The sequence below is a fragment of the Suncus etruscus genome, chromosome 2 (assembly GCF_024139225.1).
Source record: "Suncus etruscus isolate mSunEtr1 chromosome 2, mSunEtr1.pri.cur, whole genome shotgun sequence".
Taxonomy (NCBI): Eukaryota; Metazoa; Chordata; class Mammalia; order Eulipotyphla; family Soricidae; genus Suncus; species Suncus etruscus.
Window position 1 is genome coordinate 1,154,900 of NC_064849.1, and position 17,881 is coordinate 1,172,780.

A 17,881-nucleotide genomic window follows, 5' to 3' on the forward strand; every position below is an offset into this window, starting at 1 on the left:
AAATAAAAAGAAATAAAATTAGGTTAGATTCCAGATACCACAGAGAGTCCTCCAAGCCCTGCCAGGATGCTCCTGAGCAGAGAGTCAGGAGTAAACCCTGACCACCACTGGAATGAACCAAAATGAAAAAGAAAGAAGAAACAAAAATTATAAAATGTACAGTGGGGGGGGGGCTGGAGAGATAACACAGCAGTAGGGCTTTTTGCCTTGCACGCAGCCAGTGGGTCAATTCCCGGCGGATGGTCCCCCGAGCCTGCCAGGCGTGATTTCTGAGCACAGAGCCAGGAGTAACCCCTGAGTGCCTCTGGGTGTGGCCCAAAATTCAAATTTAAAATAAAAGTAAAAGGTACAGTGGGGTGGCCAGCCAGATGCTGACATGCAAGCGAGGTTCTCATACCAAGCTCCTCTCCTTCAGGTCTGAGGGATTCACCTAAGCCCCCCAACATTTTTTGAGCTTCCGTTTCTCATCTACAATAATCATGCCAGAGTCCAAGGTCGAGACCAGGCCAGAGCGATGGCACCGCAGGGAGGGCGCTCGCCTTGGACTCGGCTGACCCGGATTCGATCCCTGGCACCCCATCCGGTTCTCCGAGCCAAACCTGGAGTGATCCTTGAGCACAGAGCCCGGAGTTAACCCTGAGCGCAGGTGTGCACCGCTAAAAATAGAGTTCAAAGAGAATTCCAAGAGAATGAAGCGGTCACTTACGTGGGCCAGAAACAACAGCCAGTAAGTGCTTAATAAACAGCCGTGCTATTAATAGCCGCTGGAGGGGCTGGCGTGAGAGCACTGTGGGAGGGTGTTGCCTTGCACGCTCAGGTCCTTGAATGGGCTCCTCATCCATATATGGTATGTATCTATTGGTTTTTGGGTCACACCCAATGGCGCTTGGGTTCCTCCTGGCTCTGCGCTCAGAAATTGCTCCTGGCAGGCTGGGGGACCATATGGGATGCCAGGGATAGAATCGCCATCTGTCCTGGATTGCTTGCGTGCAAGGCAAATGCCCTACCACTGTGCTCTCTCCTGCCCCTCATCCATATTTTTTTTAAATTGTCTCCCACCACCCTCCCTTTTACGAGGTTCAGAAAGGTTCAATTTCTGGTTCCAGGTCACACAGATATCGAGGGGTGGAGACAGGATTTGAAGCTGTTGATTGGCATCCATTTCCCTCCATGGGGTGTGGCCCCAAAACAAACAAACACACAAACAAAAGTGAGAAGGTGGTTGTTAGACTGAAAGACCAGAGCAATGGATAAGACAGTGGGTAGCACACTTGCCTTGCATGTGACTGTCCGGGGTTCAATCCCTGGCACCCCATATGGTTTCTTGAGTCTGCCAGGAGTAAGCCCTGAACACCACTGGGTGTAGCCCCCAAACACCCCCCAAGAAAAAAATAAAGAAGAAAAACTGGGGACCGGGAAGGTGGCGATAGAGGTAAGGTGTCTGCCTTGCAAGCGCTAGCATAGGACGGACAGCGGTTTGATCCCCCGCGTCCCATGTGGTCCCCCCAAGCCAGGGGCGATTTCTGAGCGCATAGCCAGGAGTAATCCCTGAGTGTCAAACGGGTGTGACCCAAAAACCAAAAAAAAAAATAAAAAATAAAAAAATAAGAAAAACTGAAAGACAGGACCAGAGAGCACAGCAGTAAGGCTTTTGCCTTATTACACGGCTGACCCAGGACGGACCTGGGTTTGAAACCCCGGGGTTTGAACCCCGGTATGGTCCTCCGAACCAGGAGCGATTTCTGAGTGCAGAGCCAGGAGGAACCCCTGAGCGTCACTGGGAGTGGCCCCAAAACCAAAAACAAACAAAGAAAAAAACCCAAAAACCAACAAAAAGCTGAAAGACCAGCAGACCAGAACGGTGCTGAGCAGAACTTACCATCCCTGGGCGCTGGACGCTGCTTTTAAGCATTTCCCAGAAACAGGCAGTGTCCTTTGGGGGGCCTGGCCAGGTGACCTTGCCGGAGTGTGGGTACACTGTCACCTGACAAGGAAAGCTGCCCTGAGCTGTACTTTCCACTGTCGTGTTTTTCTAGGCTGGGACAGGCTGTGCTTCTCGCACCTGTGCAAGGAAGGGCCAAGGCGGCAGCTCAGGTCCGGAGTCTGCCTGGGCGACACTGCCTGGAGCCTGTACTCCCGGGGGACGAAGTCAGAGGAGCTACTTGGCCTCCCTGTTCCCCACCACCACCCCGGGTCCTTGGATGAGCCAGGGGTAATTGGCACATGGGGGGCCCGGGAGATAGCACAGCGGTAGGGCGTTTGCCTTGCTCGGGGGCCCACAAGGAATGGACCTGGGTTCGATTCCCAACATCCCACGGGTCCCTTGAGCCTGCTAGGACTGATTTCTGAGCGCACAGCCCGGAGGAATCCCTGAGCGCAGCCAAGTGTGGCCCCCCAAATAAAGAAAGTGAGGTCTGGAATCAGACCTGCCTCAGAGGTTGGAGTCTGCTTCTCTCAACTTCTGAGAGCGAAATCAAGCCAGAGTCTGCTGTTTTGTGGACAGAAGGCCCCGGGTTCCAGCCCCAGCACCCCATGGGCCCCCAAGCACTGAGCCAGGAGTAGCTCCCAGCACTGCCCGGTGTGGCCGAAAACCCCAAACCTAAGCAAACAAAGAACTAAATTAAGAAGCAGAAAGTGGCAGCTGGTCCTTCTCCCCCAGACGGCCCAGGGGAGCAGAGGCCTCCTGAGATCCCCAAAGAGAGACTTGACCTTTCCTGCTGCTTCTCCTTCTTGGCCAAGCACCGCCTTCCTTCATCGGGGGCTAAGGCCGCGTCCCTGTGAACTCTCTCCTCCTGTAGCTTTTTTTTTTTTATGGCTTTGTTTCTGTGGGGGGATTATTTGTTTTTTGTTTTGCTTTTGTCTTAGTTTTTGAGCCACATCCGGCAGTACTCAGGGGTTCCTCCTGGCTCTGTGCTCAGAAATCGCTCCTGGCAGGCTCGGGGGAACCATATAGGTTGCCAGGGATCGAACCCGGGTCGGTCCCAGGTTGTCTGCATGCAAGGCAAACGCCCTACCATTCCAGCTCTGGGATTATTATTTTAGTGGGAGAGTTGTTTGTTTGGGGGATTTCACCCAGCGGCTCAGGGGCTACTCCTGACTCTGTGCTCAGAAGTCATTCCTGGCAGGCTCAGGGGACCCTATGAGGTGCCGTGGAATCGAACCTGGATCAGCCATGTGCAAGACAAGCCCTACCCACTGTGCTATCTCTCCAGCCCCTGTACGTTTATTTGGGGGTCACACACAGCAGTTTGAAGAGATAATCCCTGGCTTGTATGTATATATTTATTTATTATTTTTGCAACACCTGGCATTGCTCAGGCCTTAATCCTCTCTCTGTACTCAGGGGTCCAGGGATCAGTCCACAGGCTCAGGGTACCAGATGGAGTTCCAGGAATAGAAACTGGGTCAGCTCTGTGACAAGCAACTGAGCTAACCACTGAATTACCTCTCGAGCTCTTTCTTCTGCTCTGTGTTGAGAGACCAACTATGCAGTGCTCGTGGCCCCTTTTCCAGTGTTGTGTCCGTGAAATCTCGGTCCCAACACTGAGAGTGACAGAGGCCTTGGGGTTTCAACTCCATTTATTTCTTTATGTAAAATCCCACTTGCAGGGGCCAGAGAGACAGCACAGCGGTAGGGCATTTGCCTTGCATTCGGCGGACCCAGGAGGGACCCAGTTCGATTTCCAGCATCCCCTATGGTCCCCCAACCTGCCAGAGGCGATTTCTGAGTGCAGAACCAGGAGGATCTCCTGGGCACGGTGGGGTGTGACCTAAAGACCAATCAACCAATAAATAAATAAATAAATAAACAAACAAATAAATAAATAAAGTTTAAAAAAAAGAACACGTGCTCGGTGGTGCTAAAGGTAAGGCATCTGCCTAGGACAGCCAGAGGTTTGATCCCGGCATTCCATATGGTCCCTCCAAGCCAGGGGTGATTTCTGGGCGCATAGCCATGAGTAACCCCTGAGCTTCAAATGGGTGCGGCCAAAAACCCAAACCAAACAAACAAACAAACAAAAAAAAAAACACTTGTACACACTTGCTATGGCTGACAAACCAATATTGTTCTGTCTTTCTTTTTTCTTTTTTACTTTTTTGGGCCACAACCAGTGACACTCGTGCAGAGGTTCCTCTGCACTCAGAAATCGCTCCTGGCAGGCTTGAGGGATCATATGAGATGCTGAGGGTCGAACCATCCTCCATCCTGGATTGGACTCTTGCAAGGCAAGCGCCCTACCGCTGTGCTATTGCTCCGGCCCCGTTATTGGCGTTTCTATCAGCACTAATGTGAGTGAGCTCAGGCCTGGACTGACTCATGGCTCCCCTGCTCCCCACCGAATGCTCCACCTTCGGGCCTGGGGGCCAAAGCACTGGTCGGGGCTTCCGGTCCAGCCTCCCCGGCTCCTCCTGGCTGTGGCCATCTCTATCTCTGTCATTAACCTTGGCCAAGGGCCACATGAGTTCAGGGGTGTCATGTCAGGGCGCCCTTGGTTTGGGATTGGCCCAAAGTTCTCCTCAGCTCTAGATGAGGCTGGTTGGGGACATGAGGGTTTGGGGACAGAAGAGCCCGGTGGAAACTGTTCTTGCCATCCCTGGCCAAGTCCTGTTGATCCGCCTCTGGGCCGCTTTCCAGATGAGAAGGAAAGGGGGCCGGAAAGGGCCACGCCAGGCTACCTCCAGCTTTGCCGTTCCCCCACAGCCCAGGTGCAGGGAGAGGACTGGGCTGTGATGATTCCTGGTGAGAGCCAGCCTGGCGTCACTGGACCAACTGACTGGAGGAGGAGCTGGGCCCTTTGTTTCCTTTGTGGGAAACTCTCCCCTGCTGTGTGGGACAAGCAGCGGAGAAGCAGTTCTGATCCATGTAACTTACCTTCACTCACTCTCTGGCCCAGGACAAAGGGCACCTGACCTGGGTCTGTCTGAGATTTAGGCCATTTCTTTCTGTTTCCTCTCCTCTCCTCCAATGTCACCACCTCCTTTTCCTACTTCCCAGTTAGGGTTTTGTCTTGTTTTGTTTTGGGGGTCACACCCTGTTCAAGGATTACTCCTGGCTCTATGCTCAGGCATTCCTCCTGGCACTGTAGGGGGACCATATGGGGTTCCAGGAATTGAACCTAGGTTGGCCACATGTAAGGTCAGTGCCCTGCCTCTGTGCTATAGCTACAGTCTCAGTGTGGGTGGGGAATGCTTGAGCTTGGCATTCCCAAAGGATTGGAACTGACTTGAAGCTTAAAAAAATGTTATGTGGGTCCAGAGAGGTGGTGCTAGAGGTAAGGTGTCTGCCTTGCAAGTGCTAACCAACGAAGGACTGCGGTTCGATACCCCGGTGTCCCATATGGTCCCCCCAAGCCAGGGGCAATTTCTGGGCTCTTAACCAGGAGTGACCCCTGAGCATCAGACGGGTGTGGCCGAAAAAAAATATGTTATATGGGGCCAGAGAGATAACACAGCGGTAGGGCATTTGCTCGCACACAGCCGACCCAGGACGAACGAAGGTTCAATTCCCAGCATCCCATATGGTCCCCTGAGCCTGCCAGGGATGATTTCTGAGTGCAGAGCCAGGAGTAAGCCCTGAGTGCCACCAGCTGTGACCCCCCCCCAAAAAAAAAAGACCTGTCCTGGGGCTCCTGGACTTGAGCTGAACTTGAGCCCCACAGCTCAGAGGGGGGCACCCTGTCACTTCCACTCAGTCCCTGCTGTTCCCATGGTGTGGTTCCTTCCTGCCCTTAAACTGGGGTCGAGTCCAAAGAGGAAGGAGCTCCTTCAAGTCTGAGACTGGCAGCCCTAATAATGGCTCCTCTTGTTAGAAAGTCCTAGTGATGTCACGATCCCAGTGACCCGTCGCTGGCAAGGGTTGTAGGCCTTCGAGTTCTTTCCAACATTGATAGGCGTGCAGGCCACTGTCAAGTTTATTTCAGCACAGAGTCAAGGCCAACTCGAGTCAGCTGGGAGCAAAACAAACACTCGAGCCTTATCTCGGGGTCTCGGGCAGCTATAAGGAGGCAGGATCGGGCTCCTTCGGTCCTTTCTCTGCCACCCACCCTGTCAAGATGAAGCTGCTCGTGCTGGCTGCCTTGCTCACAGGTAGGCGATTTCCCGGCCCCCCAAATCCAGTTGCTCAGTGCGAAGATCTCCCACACTGGAAGGGGGGGCCCTTGCTTCCACCGCTTCCAGGAGATGAACCTGAGGCTTAGACTGTTGAGGAGACAGTGCCAAGGGTCGGGGCACAGTCTTGGGCACGTGAGGCACCCAGTTTCATCATGGCACCCTCTGCCCTGATCCAGCCTTACCTGGCAGGGTTCAGGACTGCTGGGTTTGGGCTGCATCTCCAGGCTGCCCAGTATTTCTAGGGCTCCTGAGCACCTCGAGGGAGGGCCCACTAAAAATTAACGTCGGGAGAGAGAGTACAGTGGGGAAGGCACTGGCCCTAGCAAGTGGTCAACCTTGATTCCGGGCTCTGTATATGGTTCTCCAAGCTATGACAGGAACAAACGGAGCCTCCCTGGAAATGGTCCAAAAAGCAAAACCAAACAAAATGAAACAAAAAATAAATGAGGGCCAGAGAGATAATACAGTGGGTAGGGCTTGTCTACAGTTGGAAGTTGAAATTCAGCCCTGGCACTTCATATAGTCCCTTGAGCCCGTCAGGAATGATCCTTGAGTGCAGAGCCTGGATTAAGCTCTAAATCCTCCCCCTCCCCCCCAAAAAAAAATTCTTATAACTCTGGGCTGGAGTGATAGCATAGCAGGGAGGGCATTTGCCTTGCATACAGCCAACGCAGGTTCGATCCCCGCATCCGATATGACCCCCTGAGCCTGGCAGGACTGATTCTTGAGCCAGGAATAGCCTAGAGAACCACCAGATGTGGCCCCCCAAAAAAGTTTCTATAACTCATGTTGGGGTTCCCTAAGTTTCCCTCAGTCAGGCATATTTTCACCTGCAGATATGACACTGGGATAGAAAGGTGGGACCGGGCCCGGAGAGATAGCACAGCGGTGTTTGCCTTGCAAACAGCCAATCCAGGACCTAAGGTGGTTGGTTCGAATCCCGGTGTCCCATATGGTCCCCTGTGCCTGCCAGGAGCTATTTCTGAGCAGACAGCCAGGAGTGACCCCTGAGCACTGCCGGGTGTGGCCCAAAAACAAAAAAAAAAAAAAAAAAAGAAAGGTGGGACCACAGCTGAGAAGCTGAGAGTCCCCACACTCGACACCTGTTGGCCTTATGTCAGGGTCTCGTGTCATTTGCATCTTGCCACTTCCTATCCCTTTCCCTCCCACACTCCCCTCAGTGTCAAAGTTGGGGGACCTCCAGGACAGTGAGGAGAGAGCAGGTTGCTGAGCCGGGGTCATGCCCTGTTTAGGGAATGACTGATTCCACATAAATCAGAATCTGGTCCACCTCCTCCATGCATGCATTCCTTCATTCATTCATTCATTCATCACTGATTCACTCATCCTTCACTCAGCATGGGTGGCAACTGAGCCTCCGTGGTACCAGGCTAGGTCCACACTGGGGACTGAGATAAAGCAACTGAGAGGAAACAGGTGTCCGGAGCCCACGTGCCTAAGGGCACACACACACACACACACACACACACACACACACACATACGTATGCACGCATACTCGTGAAGTGGAGATCCGGGCAAGGGTGTCCCCTCCTAAGAGATCTGGGAGGGCCAGAAGGCAGTGGGGCCCCTCCAGCAGAAGCAGAAGCTATCCGGAGCAATGTCGCCTCTCCCTGTGTCCCAACAGGAGCCATCTCACCTCACCTCTCCCCATCTCCCCACAGTGGTCGCCGCAAAGCCCAGAGCGGACATGAAGGCTCTGTGGCAGTTCCACAGCATGATCAAGTGTGTCCTCCCGAACAGTAAGCCCTTGCTGGAGTTCAACAACTACGGCTGCTACTGTGGCCTGGGTGGATCCGGCACGCCCGTGGACGAGCTGGACCAGTGAGTCTGGAGACTGTATCTGCCTGCCGGGGGAGAGGCAGGTTCCGGGAGGGAGGCGGGACCCCAATGCCACTTCACGGGGAAGCGACAGAGTTGGAGTTTGGCAGAGTTTTCCTCTTCTTCTTGAGAAAGAGATTTCCACTCAATAATAGTATTGTATTTCTGGAGCCCCGGAGCGACAGACGGCGGGGAGGGCATTTGCCTTGCATGAAGCCAACCTGGGTTTCATCTCCAGCATCCCATAGGGTCCCCCGAACCTGCCAGGAGAGATTTCTGAGCACAGAACCAGGAGTACCCCGGTGAGCCGCCGAGTGTGACCATATATATATATAGTCAACTTCAATAATAGGAAATAGAAACTTGGAGGCCGGAGTGACAGTACAGAGGCAGGGCATTTATTTGTCATGCACTCAGCCAACAGAGGACGGACCCAAGTTTGATCCCCAGCATCCCATAGGGTCCCCCAAGCCTGCCAGAAGCAATTCCTCAGTGCAGAGCCAGGAGTAATCCCTGAGCACAGCTGGGTGTGGCCCCAACATGAAAACAAACAAACAAAAAGAAACTTTCTCTTGGGCTTTTAAAGCAGGGCGGAAGCACCCTGGGAGGGTCGCCACTGCCCCCTCCAGGTGGATGTTGCAAACACAGAAAGACAGCATCCATTCCTTTGGCATCTAGCCTCGGTGGAACCCTTGCCGCCCAGCAGCCTCTGTGACTCACAGGGCGTCCTGGGTGAAGGACATAAATGTCAGTGTCTTGCAACCACAGGACCAGTGTCATCCGGGTTGGCATCTGTCCCTCTTCCTCCCCAGGTGCTGCCAGACGCATGACAATTGCTACTCCCAAGCCCGGAAGATAGGAAACTGCTGGTTCATCCTCGACAACCCCTACACTGAGAGCTACTCCCACTCGTGTGCCAATCTGGAGATCACCTGTAGTAGTAAGTGTCCCCTCCTCTGGGTGCAGAGTGGGCATCTGCCATTCAGCTATGGTTGGCATGATTTTCTAGCTGCTTCTAAGCTTTAAAATGATCTTACAACATGGGGCTCAGATAGCACAGCGGCGTTTGCCTTGCAAGCAGCCGATCCAGGACCAAAGGTGGTTGGTTCGAATCCCGGTGTCCCATAGGGTCCCCCGTGCCTGCCAGGAGCTGTTTCTGAGCAGACAGCCAGGAGTGACCCCTGAGCAATGCTGGGTGTGGCCCAAAAACTAAAAAAAAAAGATTTTACAACGGATGGGTGACTAAAGAAGCTGTGGTACATCTACACAATGGAATACTAGGCAGCCATCAGGAAAAATGAAGTCATGAAGTCATGGATGGACATGGAATCCATTATGCTGACTGCAATAAGTCAGAGGGAGAGAGACAGACAGACAGACCGAAAAGTCTCCCTCATCTCTGAGATTTAAGAGAAATAAAAGACAGTACATTATAATACCCAGAGACAATAGAGATGAGGGCTGGAATGACCGGCCCATGATATGAAGCTTACCACAAAGTGTTGAGTGCAGTTAGAGAAATAACTACACTGAGAACTATCATGACAATATTAGTGAGTGGAGAAATAGAATGCCTATCTTGGATACAGGAAAGGGATGAGGGAGGAGGGAGATGGGGTCATTGGTAGTGGGAAGGTTACACTGGTGAATGGGGGGTGCTCTTTTTATGACCGAGACCCAATTACAAACATGTTTGTAATCATGGTGCTTAAATAAAGATATTCATTAAAAAATAAAATTACCTTAGGTGTAAGGGTCTGAGACGACACCCAAGTCAGCTCTGAGAATCAGATCACCTTCCACAATGCAAGATGCAAAAGGGAGTTTATTTAGCTAGCTGAGGTCTAAGACTCATTCAACCAGGGGAGTCTTGACAAGACCTCAATTCAAACATCAAAGCCTTTTTATATAGGATTTTACAAGCTTCAACAACTCAAGCATTTCATTGGTTAATGCAGTAATGCAAGTGTCTCACCCACTTAAATAGAAAAGCACACCAAAAATCCCTCATGCTTAGGGTGGCTGTCCCAATTTACTGCTGACTCAACTTTGTGTCGGGGATCCTTGTCTGGTGGAATATTCAGACCCACCTAGTTCCTCTATTTTGGCAGAACATGGGGGGGGGGGCTTGCCCTTTAGAGGGGACATATTGTGATCTTATCTTTGGGCTAACACCCTCTGCCTCTGGGGAAGTTTTAGAGTGGAAAAAATCTTATAGTGACATTACTGGGGGCTTGGGACCACCTTGGTCCTAGGGCTAGGGGGCTTTGGTTCTCACACAGGGACCAGGGCAATCGCACAATGGGGAGGGTGCTTGCCTTGTATGTGTGAGATCCAGGTTTGATCTCTGGCAATCCATAGGGTCCCCCGAGGCTTCCAGGAGTGATTCTAAAGCACATAGCTAGAAGGAACCCTGATATGGTCTCCCCCCAAAAAAAGGGGGGGAAATAACCTTACAGAAAGGCAGTGCTTCTAGCCCCATAGATGGGGGAGAAAATGGGACCTAGAAGGTTACAGGTGAGCCTAGTACCTCATCCCCTGAACTCTCTCTCCCGCCCTGCTGTAGTTGCTGTTTTGTTTTGTTTTGAGACCACCTGCAGCCATGCTCAGGGCTTCCTCCTGACTGTGCATCCAGAGGTCTGTCCTGGAAGGGCTCAGGGGATCTCATGGGGTGATGGATTGAAAATGGCATAAACACCAGGGGCCAGGGAGATGGTACACTGGAGAGGACACTTGCCTGGCAGACAATTGACCTGGGTTTAATCCCAGGTATCTCAAAACCCTGTGGGAGTGATCACTGAGCAGAGTCAGGAGTAAGGCCTTAAAAATAAAAAAGGAGTGGGCCCGGAGAGATAGCACAGCAACGTTTGCCTTGCAAGCAGCCGATCCAGGACCAAAGGTGGTTGGTTCAAATCCCGGCGTCCCATATGGTCCCCCGTGCCTGCCAGGAGCTATTTCTGAGCACACAGCCAGGAGTATACCCCTGAGCACTGCCCAAAAACCAAAAAAAAAATAAAAAATAAAAAATAAATAAATAAATAAATAAAAAAGGAGGAGGAGGAAAAGAGAGAAGAAAAAGAAGAAGAGAAGAAGGAAGAAGAAGGAAAAGGAGACGGAGGAGGAGGAAGAAAAGATGAAGAAGAACAGCTGGAGCCATAGCACAATGTTAAGGCGTTTGCCTTGCACACGGCCAACACAGGAAGGACGCCGGTTTGAATCCCAGCATCCCATATGGTCCCTCGAGCCTGCCAAGAGCGACTTCTGAGTGCTGAGCCAGGAGTAACCCCTGAGCACTACCGGGTGTGACCCCCCCCCCAAAAAAAAACCAAGAAGAAAAGGTGAAGGAAAAAGAAGACAAATAAAAGAATATGAAGAAAGAAGACAAAGAAAAAAGATGAAGAAAAAAATAAGACCAAGAAGAAAAGAAGATGATGAAGAAAAAGAAAGGAGAAGGGGTGGGCCGGAGAGATAGCATGGAGGTAAGGCGTTTGCCTTTCATGCAGGAGGTCATCGGTTCGAATCCCGGCGCCCCATATGGTCCCCTGTGCCTGCCAGGAGCAATTTCTGAGCCTGGAGCCAGGAATAACCCCTGAGCACTGCCAGGTGTGACCCAAAAACAAAAAAAAGAAAGAAAGAAAGAAAGAAAGAAAGAAAGAAAGAAAGAAAGAAAGAAAGAAAGAAAGAAAGAAAGAAAGAAAGAAAGAAAGAAAGAAAGAAAGAAAGACAGAAAGAAAGAAAGAAAGAAAGACAGAAAGGAAGGAGACGGGGGCAGAGAGATAGCACAGTGGTAGGGCATTTGCCTTGCACGCAGCCGCCGATCCAGGACAGGCGATGGTTCAAATCTCGGCATCCCATATGGTCCTTCCTGCTTGCCAGGAGTGAGCTCTGAGCATAGAGCCAGGAGTAACCCCTGAGTACCGCCGGGTATGACCCAAAAATCGAAAGGAAGGAAGGAAGGAAGGAAGGAAGGAAGGAAGGAAGGAAGGAAGGAAGGAAGGAAGGAAGGAAGGAAGGAAGGAAGGAAGGAAGGAAGGAAGGAAGGAAGGAAGGAAGGAAGGAAGGAAGGAAGGAAGGAAGGAAGGAGAGAAGGAAGGAAGGAAGGAGAGAAGGAGAGAAGGAAAGAAGGAAGGAGAGAAGGAAAGAAGAAAGGAAAGAAGGAAAGAAGAGAAGGAGGAAGGAGAAAGAAAGGAAGAAAGGAAGAGACAAGACAAAGAAGAAAGAAGAAAAGATGATGAAGAAGACAAAGAAGAAAGAAGGTGAAGGAGGAGGAGAAAGAAAGAGGAACAAAGAGAACGTACAATTCTATTATTGCCTTAAGCTTCCCTGTCAGTGTTTCCCCTTCACTCCGTAATTCTCTGCCTGTTCTTCATGATCTATAGCTACAAGGATTTTGGACATGAGTCCCTGTCAGTGCTAAGACAAGGACTGGGCAGCCTCAGCGGGGTCCCTGGGGTAGCACAGGCGGCCTCATCCAATTTGGGTTTCACGTAAGTCACACATTCGTAGTCACTTTCCCAGAGCTACTTCAATCATGTAACTTGGCTTCACTGGGTCCCTTAACCGTGAATCTTCACCAGAATTTGTTGTCCTTCCCCTGCCGTGTCCAAGGAGGTCCCCTTCCTGGGCTCAGCCCCCGGCTCAGTCATCTTCCTTCTGCTCTCTTCCAGGCAAAAACAATCCTTGTGAGGATTTCATCTGTAACTGTGACCGCACGGCCGCCATGTGCTTTGCCAAGGCCCCTTACAACGAGGAACACAAGAGTCTGGACAAAAGGAAGTACTGTAAAGACACGCTGTGAGGAATGACCACGGCCTCTGGAGGGAGGAGGTGGTGCCCTGGGGCTTCTCCCAGCTCCCCAATAAAGCATCTGTCGAAAGCCCTGTGTGTGGAGATGGTTTGTCTCCTGAACGTGACGAGGTCTCGGCCTTTCTCCTGAACTTGTGGCTGAATTTGAGGGGTGTTTCCTGCGACCCCAAGAAAGAGCCCAAGACCCTCCCCACCCACTGCTTCTTGCTCTGTGTCCCTCAGTCCCCCGCAGGACCTTCTGGAGTTTCGGTGTCGCAAACCACAAATTCCCTTTGATTCTTCTCTCCCTGAGCAGAGGCTCCCTTGCCCAAGGTCGTGGCCGAGGAAGTGGCGAAGGCTCTGACCAGGGCTGCCACTAGTCAAGGATGGAGCCGGTCCTTTGAGCCTCGTCCAGTCTATCTGCCTCCATTTCTTACTTCTCTCTCTCTCTCTCTCTCTCTCTCTCTCTCTCTCTCTCTCTCTCTCTCTCTCCCTCCCCTCCCCCCATCCACAAGTCAAAGGATGTAGCCTGGTCCTTTTATTCCCTGTCCAATCCATCTGCCTCCATTTTTTTAACTAAGTGTAAGTCTTTAAAACTTTCTTCTTTTGGAGGCTGGAGAGAGAGCATGAAGCTAAGGCGTTTGCCTTTCATGCAGAAGGTCGTTGGTTCGAATCCCAGCATCCCATATGATCCCTGAGCCTGCCAGGAGCGATTCCTGAGCATGGAGCCAGGAGGAACCCCTGAGCGATGCTCACGAGACCCTGTGTGATTCCAGGGATGGAACCAGAATCAAGCATGTGCCAGGCAAAAGAGCCTTTTCTGCTGGACTCTCTCTTTGGCCCTCTGGAAGACCTCAGAGCGTCCCTCAGCCTTTGGGCCAGCTCTTCCTGATCTGCTCACATGCCATAAAGCAGAGTGAGGAATGGGGTTGATCTCAATGTCACTGCCTCGTGTCACCCAAGGCAGCAGCCAATGAAGCCACACACACCGGAGCCATCACAGGTGTAACACAGAGCCAATGGGAGCCTAAGAAAGTGCTAAATATTGAGGGTTTAATTTTATGGGGGTGGATCACACCCAGCAGTGCTCCCGGTGCTATTACTTCCTGGCTCTGAGCTCAGAAGCACATCCTGGGCCCGGGAGAGAGATAGCACAGCGGGCGTTTGCCTTGGCAAGCAGCCGATCCAGGACCATAAGGTGTTCGGTTCGCAATCCCCGGTGTCCCACTAGGGTCCCCCCGTGCCTGCCAGGAGCTCTTTCAGAGCATGACAAGCCAGGAGGAACCCCTGAGCATCCGCCGGGTGTGACCCAAAAACCAAAAAAAAAAAAAAAAAAGAAGTCGCTCCTGGCAGGCTCGGACCATATGGGATGCCAGGATTCAAACCACCATCTGTCCTGGGTCAGCTGCAAGGCAAGGCAAACGCCTACTGCTGTGCTATCTCTCCAGCCCTGATTTTGAGTATTCTTAATGCTGAGGTAGTAGCTAATGGCAGCCACATTGAACCATGAGGGATAGAGGGGCTATGAGCATTCTGGGGACCTGTGGGGACTGGTCCAAGACAATTCACTGTCTGTCTCCCTACCTTTGCCCCAGTTTTCCAAGCTGATGAACTAGGGACTAGTCTGGAACTTGTCAGCTCCTTCCCCAGAAGAGCTTTCCAAGGGCTCCTGGGCTAGGACTGAACTGGAAAACATTCTTCCTCAAGGGCCCAGCTCCTCCTCCTCTGGTTGGTTGGCCCAGGGAGTAGCCATCCTGCCGGCCAAGTCAGAATAAACCCCAGTGATGGCAGGCTGGTCTCACCAGGAATCATCACCTGGGTGCAGGGAGAGGACTGGACTGTGGGGGAATGGGCAGGGGTGGAGGGAGCCTAGCATGGCCCTTTCCACACCACCTTCCTATCTCAGCTGGAAAGCGGCCCAGAGGCAGATCAACAGGACTTGACCAGGGATGGCAAGGACCGTCTGTCCCCAGACCCTGATGTCCCCAACCAGCCTCATCTAGAGTTGAGGAGAACTTTGGGCAGATCCCAAACCAAAAGCACCAGTGACACCAGATACCTCCCTGAGCTCATGAGAGCCCTTGGCCAAGGTTAATGACAAAGGACAGAGATAGCCACAGCCAGGAGGAGCCCAGGGAGCTGAAAAGGAAACCCTGATCAGTGACTTTGGCCCCCAGGCCGAGGGCAGAGCATTCGCTGGAAGCAGGGGAACATGAGTCAGCCCCAGGCCTCAGCTCACTCACAATTGGTACTGATAAAGAAATGTCAATAATGGGGCCGGAGCAAGATCCAGGACAGATGGTGGTTTGATCCCCAGCATCCCATGTAGTCCCCCGAGCCTACCAGGAGCGATTTCTGAGTGCAGAGCCAGGAGGAACCCCTGAGTGTCACTGGGTGTGCGGAAGGAAGAAAGGAAGGAAGGAAGGAAGGAAGGAAGGAAGGAAGGAAGGAAGGAAGGAAGGAAGGAAGGAAGGGAAGGATGGAAGAAGGAAGAGAGGGGAGGGAGGGTGGGAGGGAGGGAGGGAGAGAGGGAGGGAGGTGAGGGAGGGAGAGAGAGAGAGAGAGAGAAAGTAGAAAAGAAAGAGAAAGAAAGAAAGAAAGAAAGAAGAAAGAAAGAAAGAAAGAAAGAAAGAGAGAGAGAGAGAGAGGAGAAAGAAAAAGAAGAGAAAGAAAGAAAGAAGAAAGAAAGAAAGAAAGAAACAAAGAAAGAAGAAAGAAAGAAAGAAAGAAGGAGAAATAAGAAAGAAAGAGAGAGAGAGAGAGAAAGAAAAAGAAAGAAAGAAAGAGAGAAAGAAAGAAAGAAAGAAAAAGAAAGAATGAAAGAAATAAAGAAAGAAAAGAAGGAAAGAAGAGAGGGAGGAAAAGGAGAGAGGGAGGAAAGGAAGGAAGACTAATATTGGTTTCTCTAGCCATAGCAAGTGTAAGTGGGGTTTTACATGAAGAAATAAATGGCGTTAGGGCCAGAGTGATAGTGCAGCAGTAGGGCATTAGCCTTGGTTGCAGCTGGTCTAGGACGACCTGGATTCTATCTCTGGCATCCCATATGTTCCCCAGGACAGAAGTGATTTCTGAGCACAAAGCAAGAGTAACCCCTGAGTGTTACTGGGTGGGTGTGGCCCCAAACCAAAACCAAACAAAAAGAAAAAGGAAATAAATGGCATTGAAACCCCAAGGTTGGACTGGAGAGATAGCATAGGGTTGGAACCTTGCAAGTGGCCAACCCAAGACAGACCTGAGTTCGATCTCCCGGCATTTCCATATCGTCCCTGAGCCTGGCAGGAGCAATTTCTGAGCGCAGAAACCAGAGGAAAACCCCTGAGCACTGCTGGGTGTGACCGCCCCACAAACAAAAAAATAAAGAAACCCCAAGGCCTCCATCACTCTCAGAGTTGTGACAGAGATCTCATGGGCACTCAACACAAGAAATTGGTGTCACAGATAGGAACTAAGACTTTGCATGTAGGTGATGACAGTTTGATCCCAGAGCCCTAGAAGGTCCTAAGTCCCACACAGAGTTCAAGCCCTGAGTACCACAGGGTTTGTAGTGTTAAATAATAATGATAGTGCTGGATGGAGATGGATGGATGGAGAGACCTTTCTCTGCCATCCCAGGCCACGTGGCTCTGCAACCCCCCTTCACCGGCAGGTCTGGAGGTTCATAGACAGCGGCGGTAGAAATCTCACTCACAGTCAGGCTTCAGGAAGTATCCGCTTTCTTCATACCCTATCCACCACAGGTGTGGCCTATATTATAACCAAGTAAGCAGTCAGCCATTCTTAGCTAGCCCTGCGTCTTAACTCCTTTCAGCCATCTTCCCTTTAACCTCCAACCTGGCAAAAGATCAAAAGGACCTAATCCCCTGGGGTCAAAGGCCTTATATAACCTTCCAAGACTACTCCCCGGAATGGGAGGGGTCTTGCAGGTAAGGTTACCCCTAATATCCGGTTCCCAAGACCCCTCCCAGAAATGGGCGGGTCTCAGGTAGATACACCTAAATCCAGGGTGGCTTACAGGCTTGATCTCAGGTACCACAGGAGCAATGCCCAAGCACTGAGCCTGCATAGTTCAGTGGTCAGCACTGGGGGTTGCCCTAACACTGTTTCACCCCCAAATTTTGCAACCAAGATCTTTGATCTGATCATCCAAATACTTTGTTTTAAATTCTTCATGTTAGAACCCAGCCCGTGGGAAAGGCCAAGCCTGGGATTATCTCTCAAAGACAGTGGAAATGAGGGAAAGGCGGTGACATTGAAGTAGAGGAGAGGAAAGAAAAAGGGGAGCAGGAGAGATAGCACAGCAATAGGGCATTTGCCTTGCACGCGGCAAACCCAGAACGAACCCAGGTTCTATCCCCCCGGCATCCCATATGGTTCCCCCGAGCCTGCAGGAGCGATTTCTGAGCACAGAGCCAGGAGAAACCCCTGAGCGCTGTCAGGTGTGGCCCCCCCAAAAATAAAAAATAAATAAAAAAAAAAGAAAAGAAAAGAAAAAGAAATTATCCCAGTTTCAGACAGATCCAGGTCAGGTGTTCTTTGTCCTGAGCCAGAGAGTGAGTAAAAAGGCAAGTTACATTGGATCAGAACTGCTTCTCCCGCACAGCAGGGAAGAGACTCACAGCTCAGAGCCGGGCACCCTGTCACTTCCACTCGATCCCCTGCTCCCTGCTGTCCCCATGATGTGGCTCCTCCCTGCCCTCAAACTGGAAGATGGGGTCTAGTGCAGAGGAGAGGGGCCTTCCTGAGCCCAGGACCAGAAACCTCAGAAATATTTCCTTTGGTCAGAAAATTCCATTGCTTGAGCCTGAGCAATAGCACAGTAGGGAGGGCATTTGCCTTGCATGTGGGCTGACCCAGGTTTGATCCCCAACATCCCATATGGTTCCCAAGCTTGCAGGAATGATTCCTGAGTGCAGAGCCAGGAATAACCCCCGAGAACCACCTGGTGTGACCTAAAAACAAACAAACGAAAAAAGAGGGGCCAACCCAGAGACGGTGGTTTGATTTCCGGCATCTCATATGGTCCCTGGAGCCTGCCAGGGGCGATTTCTGAGAACAGAGCCAGGAATAACCCTTAAGTGCTACTGGGTGTGACTCAAACACTGAAGAAAAAAAAAAAAAAAAGAACAAAAAAAGAAAAAGAAAAG

The 17,881-nt window shown here is 51.4% G+C and overlaps 1 protein-coding gene across 1 annotated transcript; it reads left to right on the top strand.

The window, feature by feature from the left end:
* Nucleotides 1–6,053: 6,053 nt before the first annotated feature.
* PLA2G1B (phospholipase A2 group IB) lies at nt 6,054–12,750 on the top strand. The gene is made up of 4 exons (XM_049768191.1): nt 6,054–6,087; nt 7,796–7,955; nt 8,765–8,892; nt 12,620–12,750. Exons 1-4 carry the CDS (start codon nt 6,054–6,056, stop codon nt 12,748–12,750), a joined length of 453 nt encoding a protein of 150 aa, XP_049624148.1.
* The last annotated feature ends 5,131 nt before the right edge of the window (nt 12,751–17,881 follow it).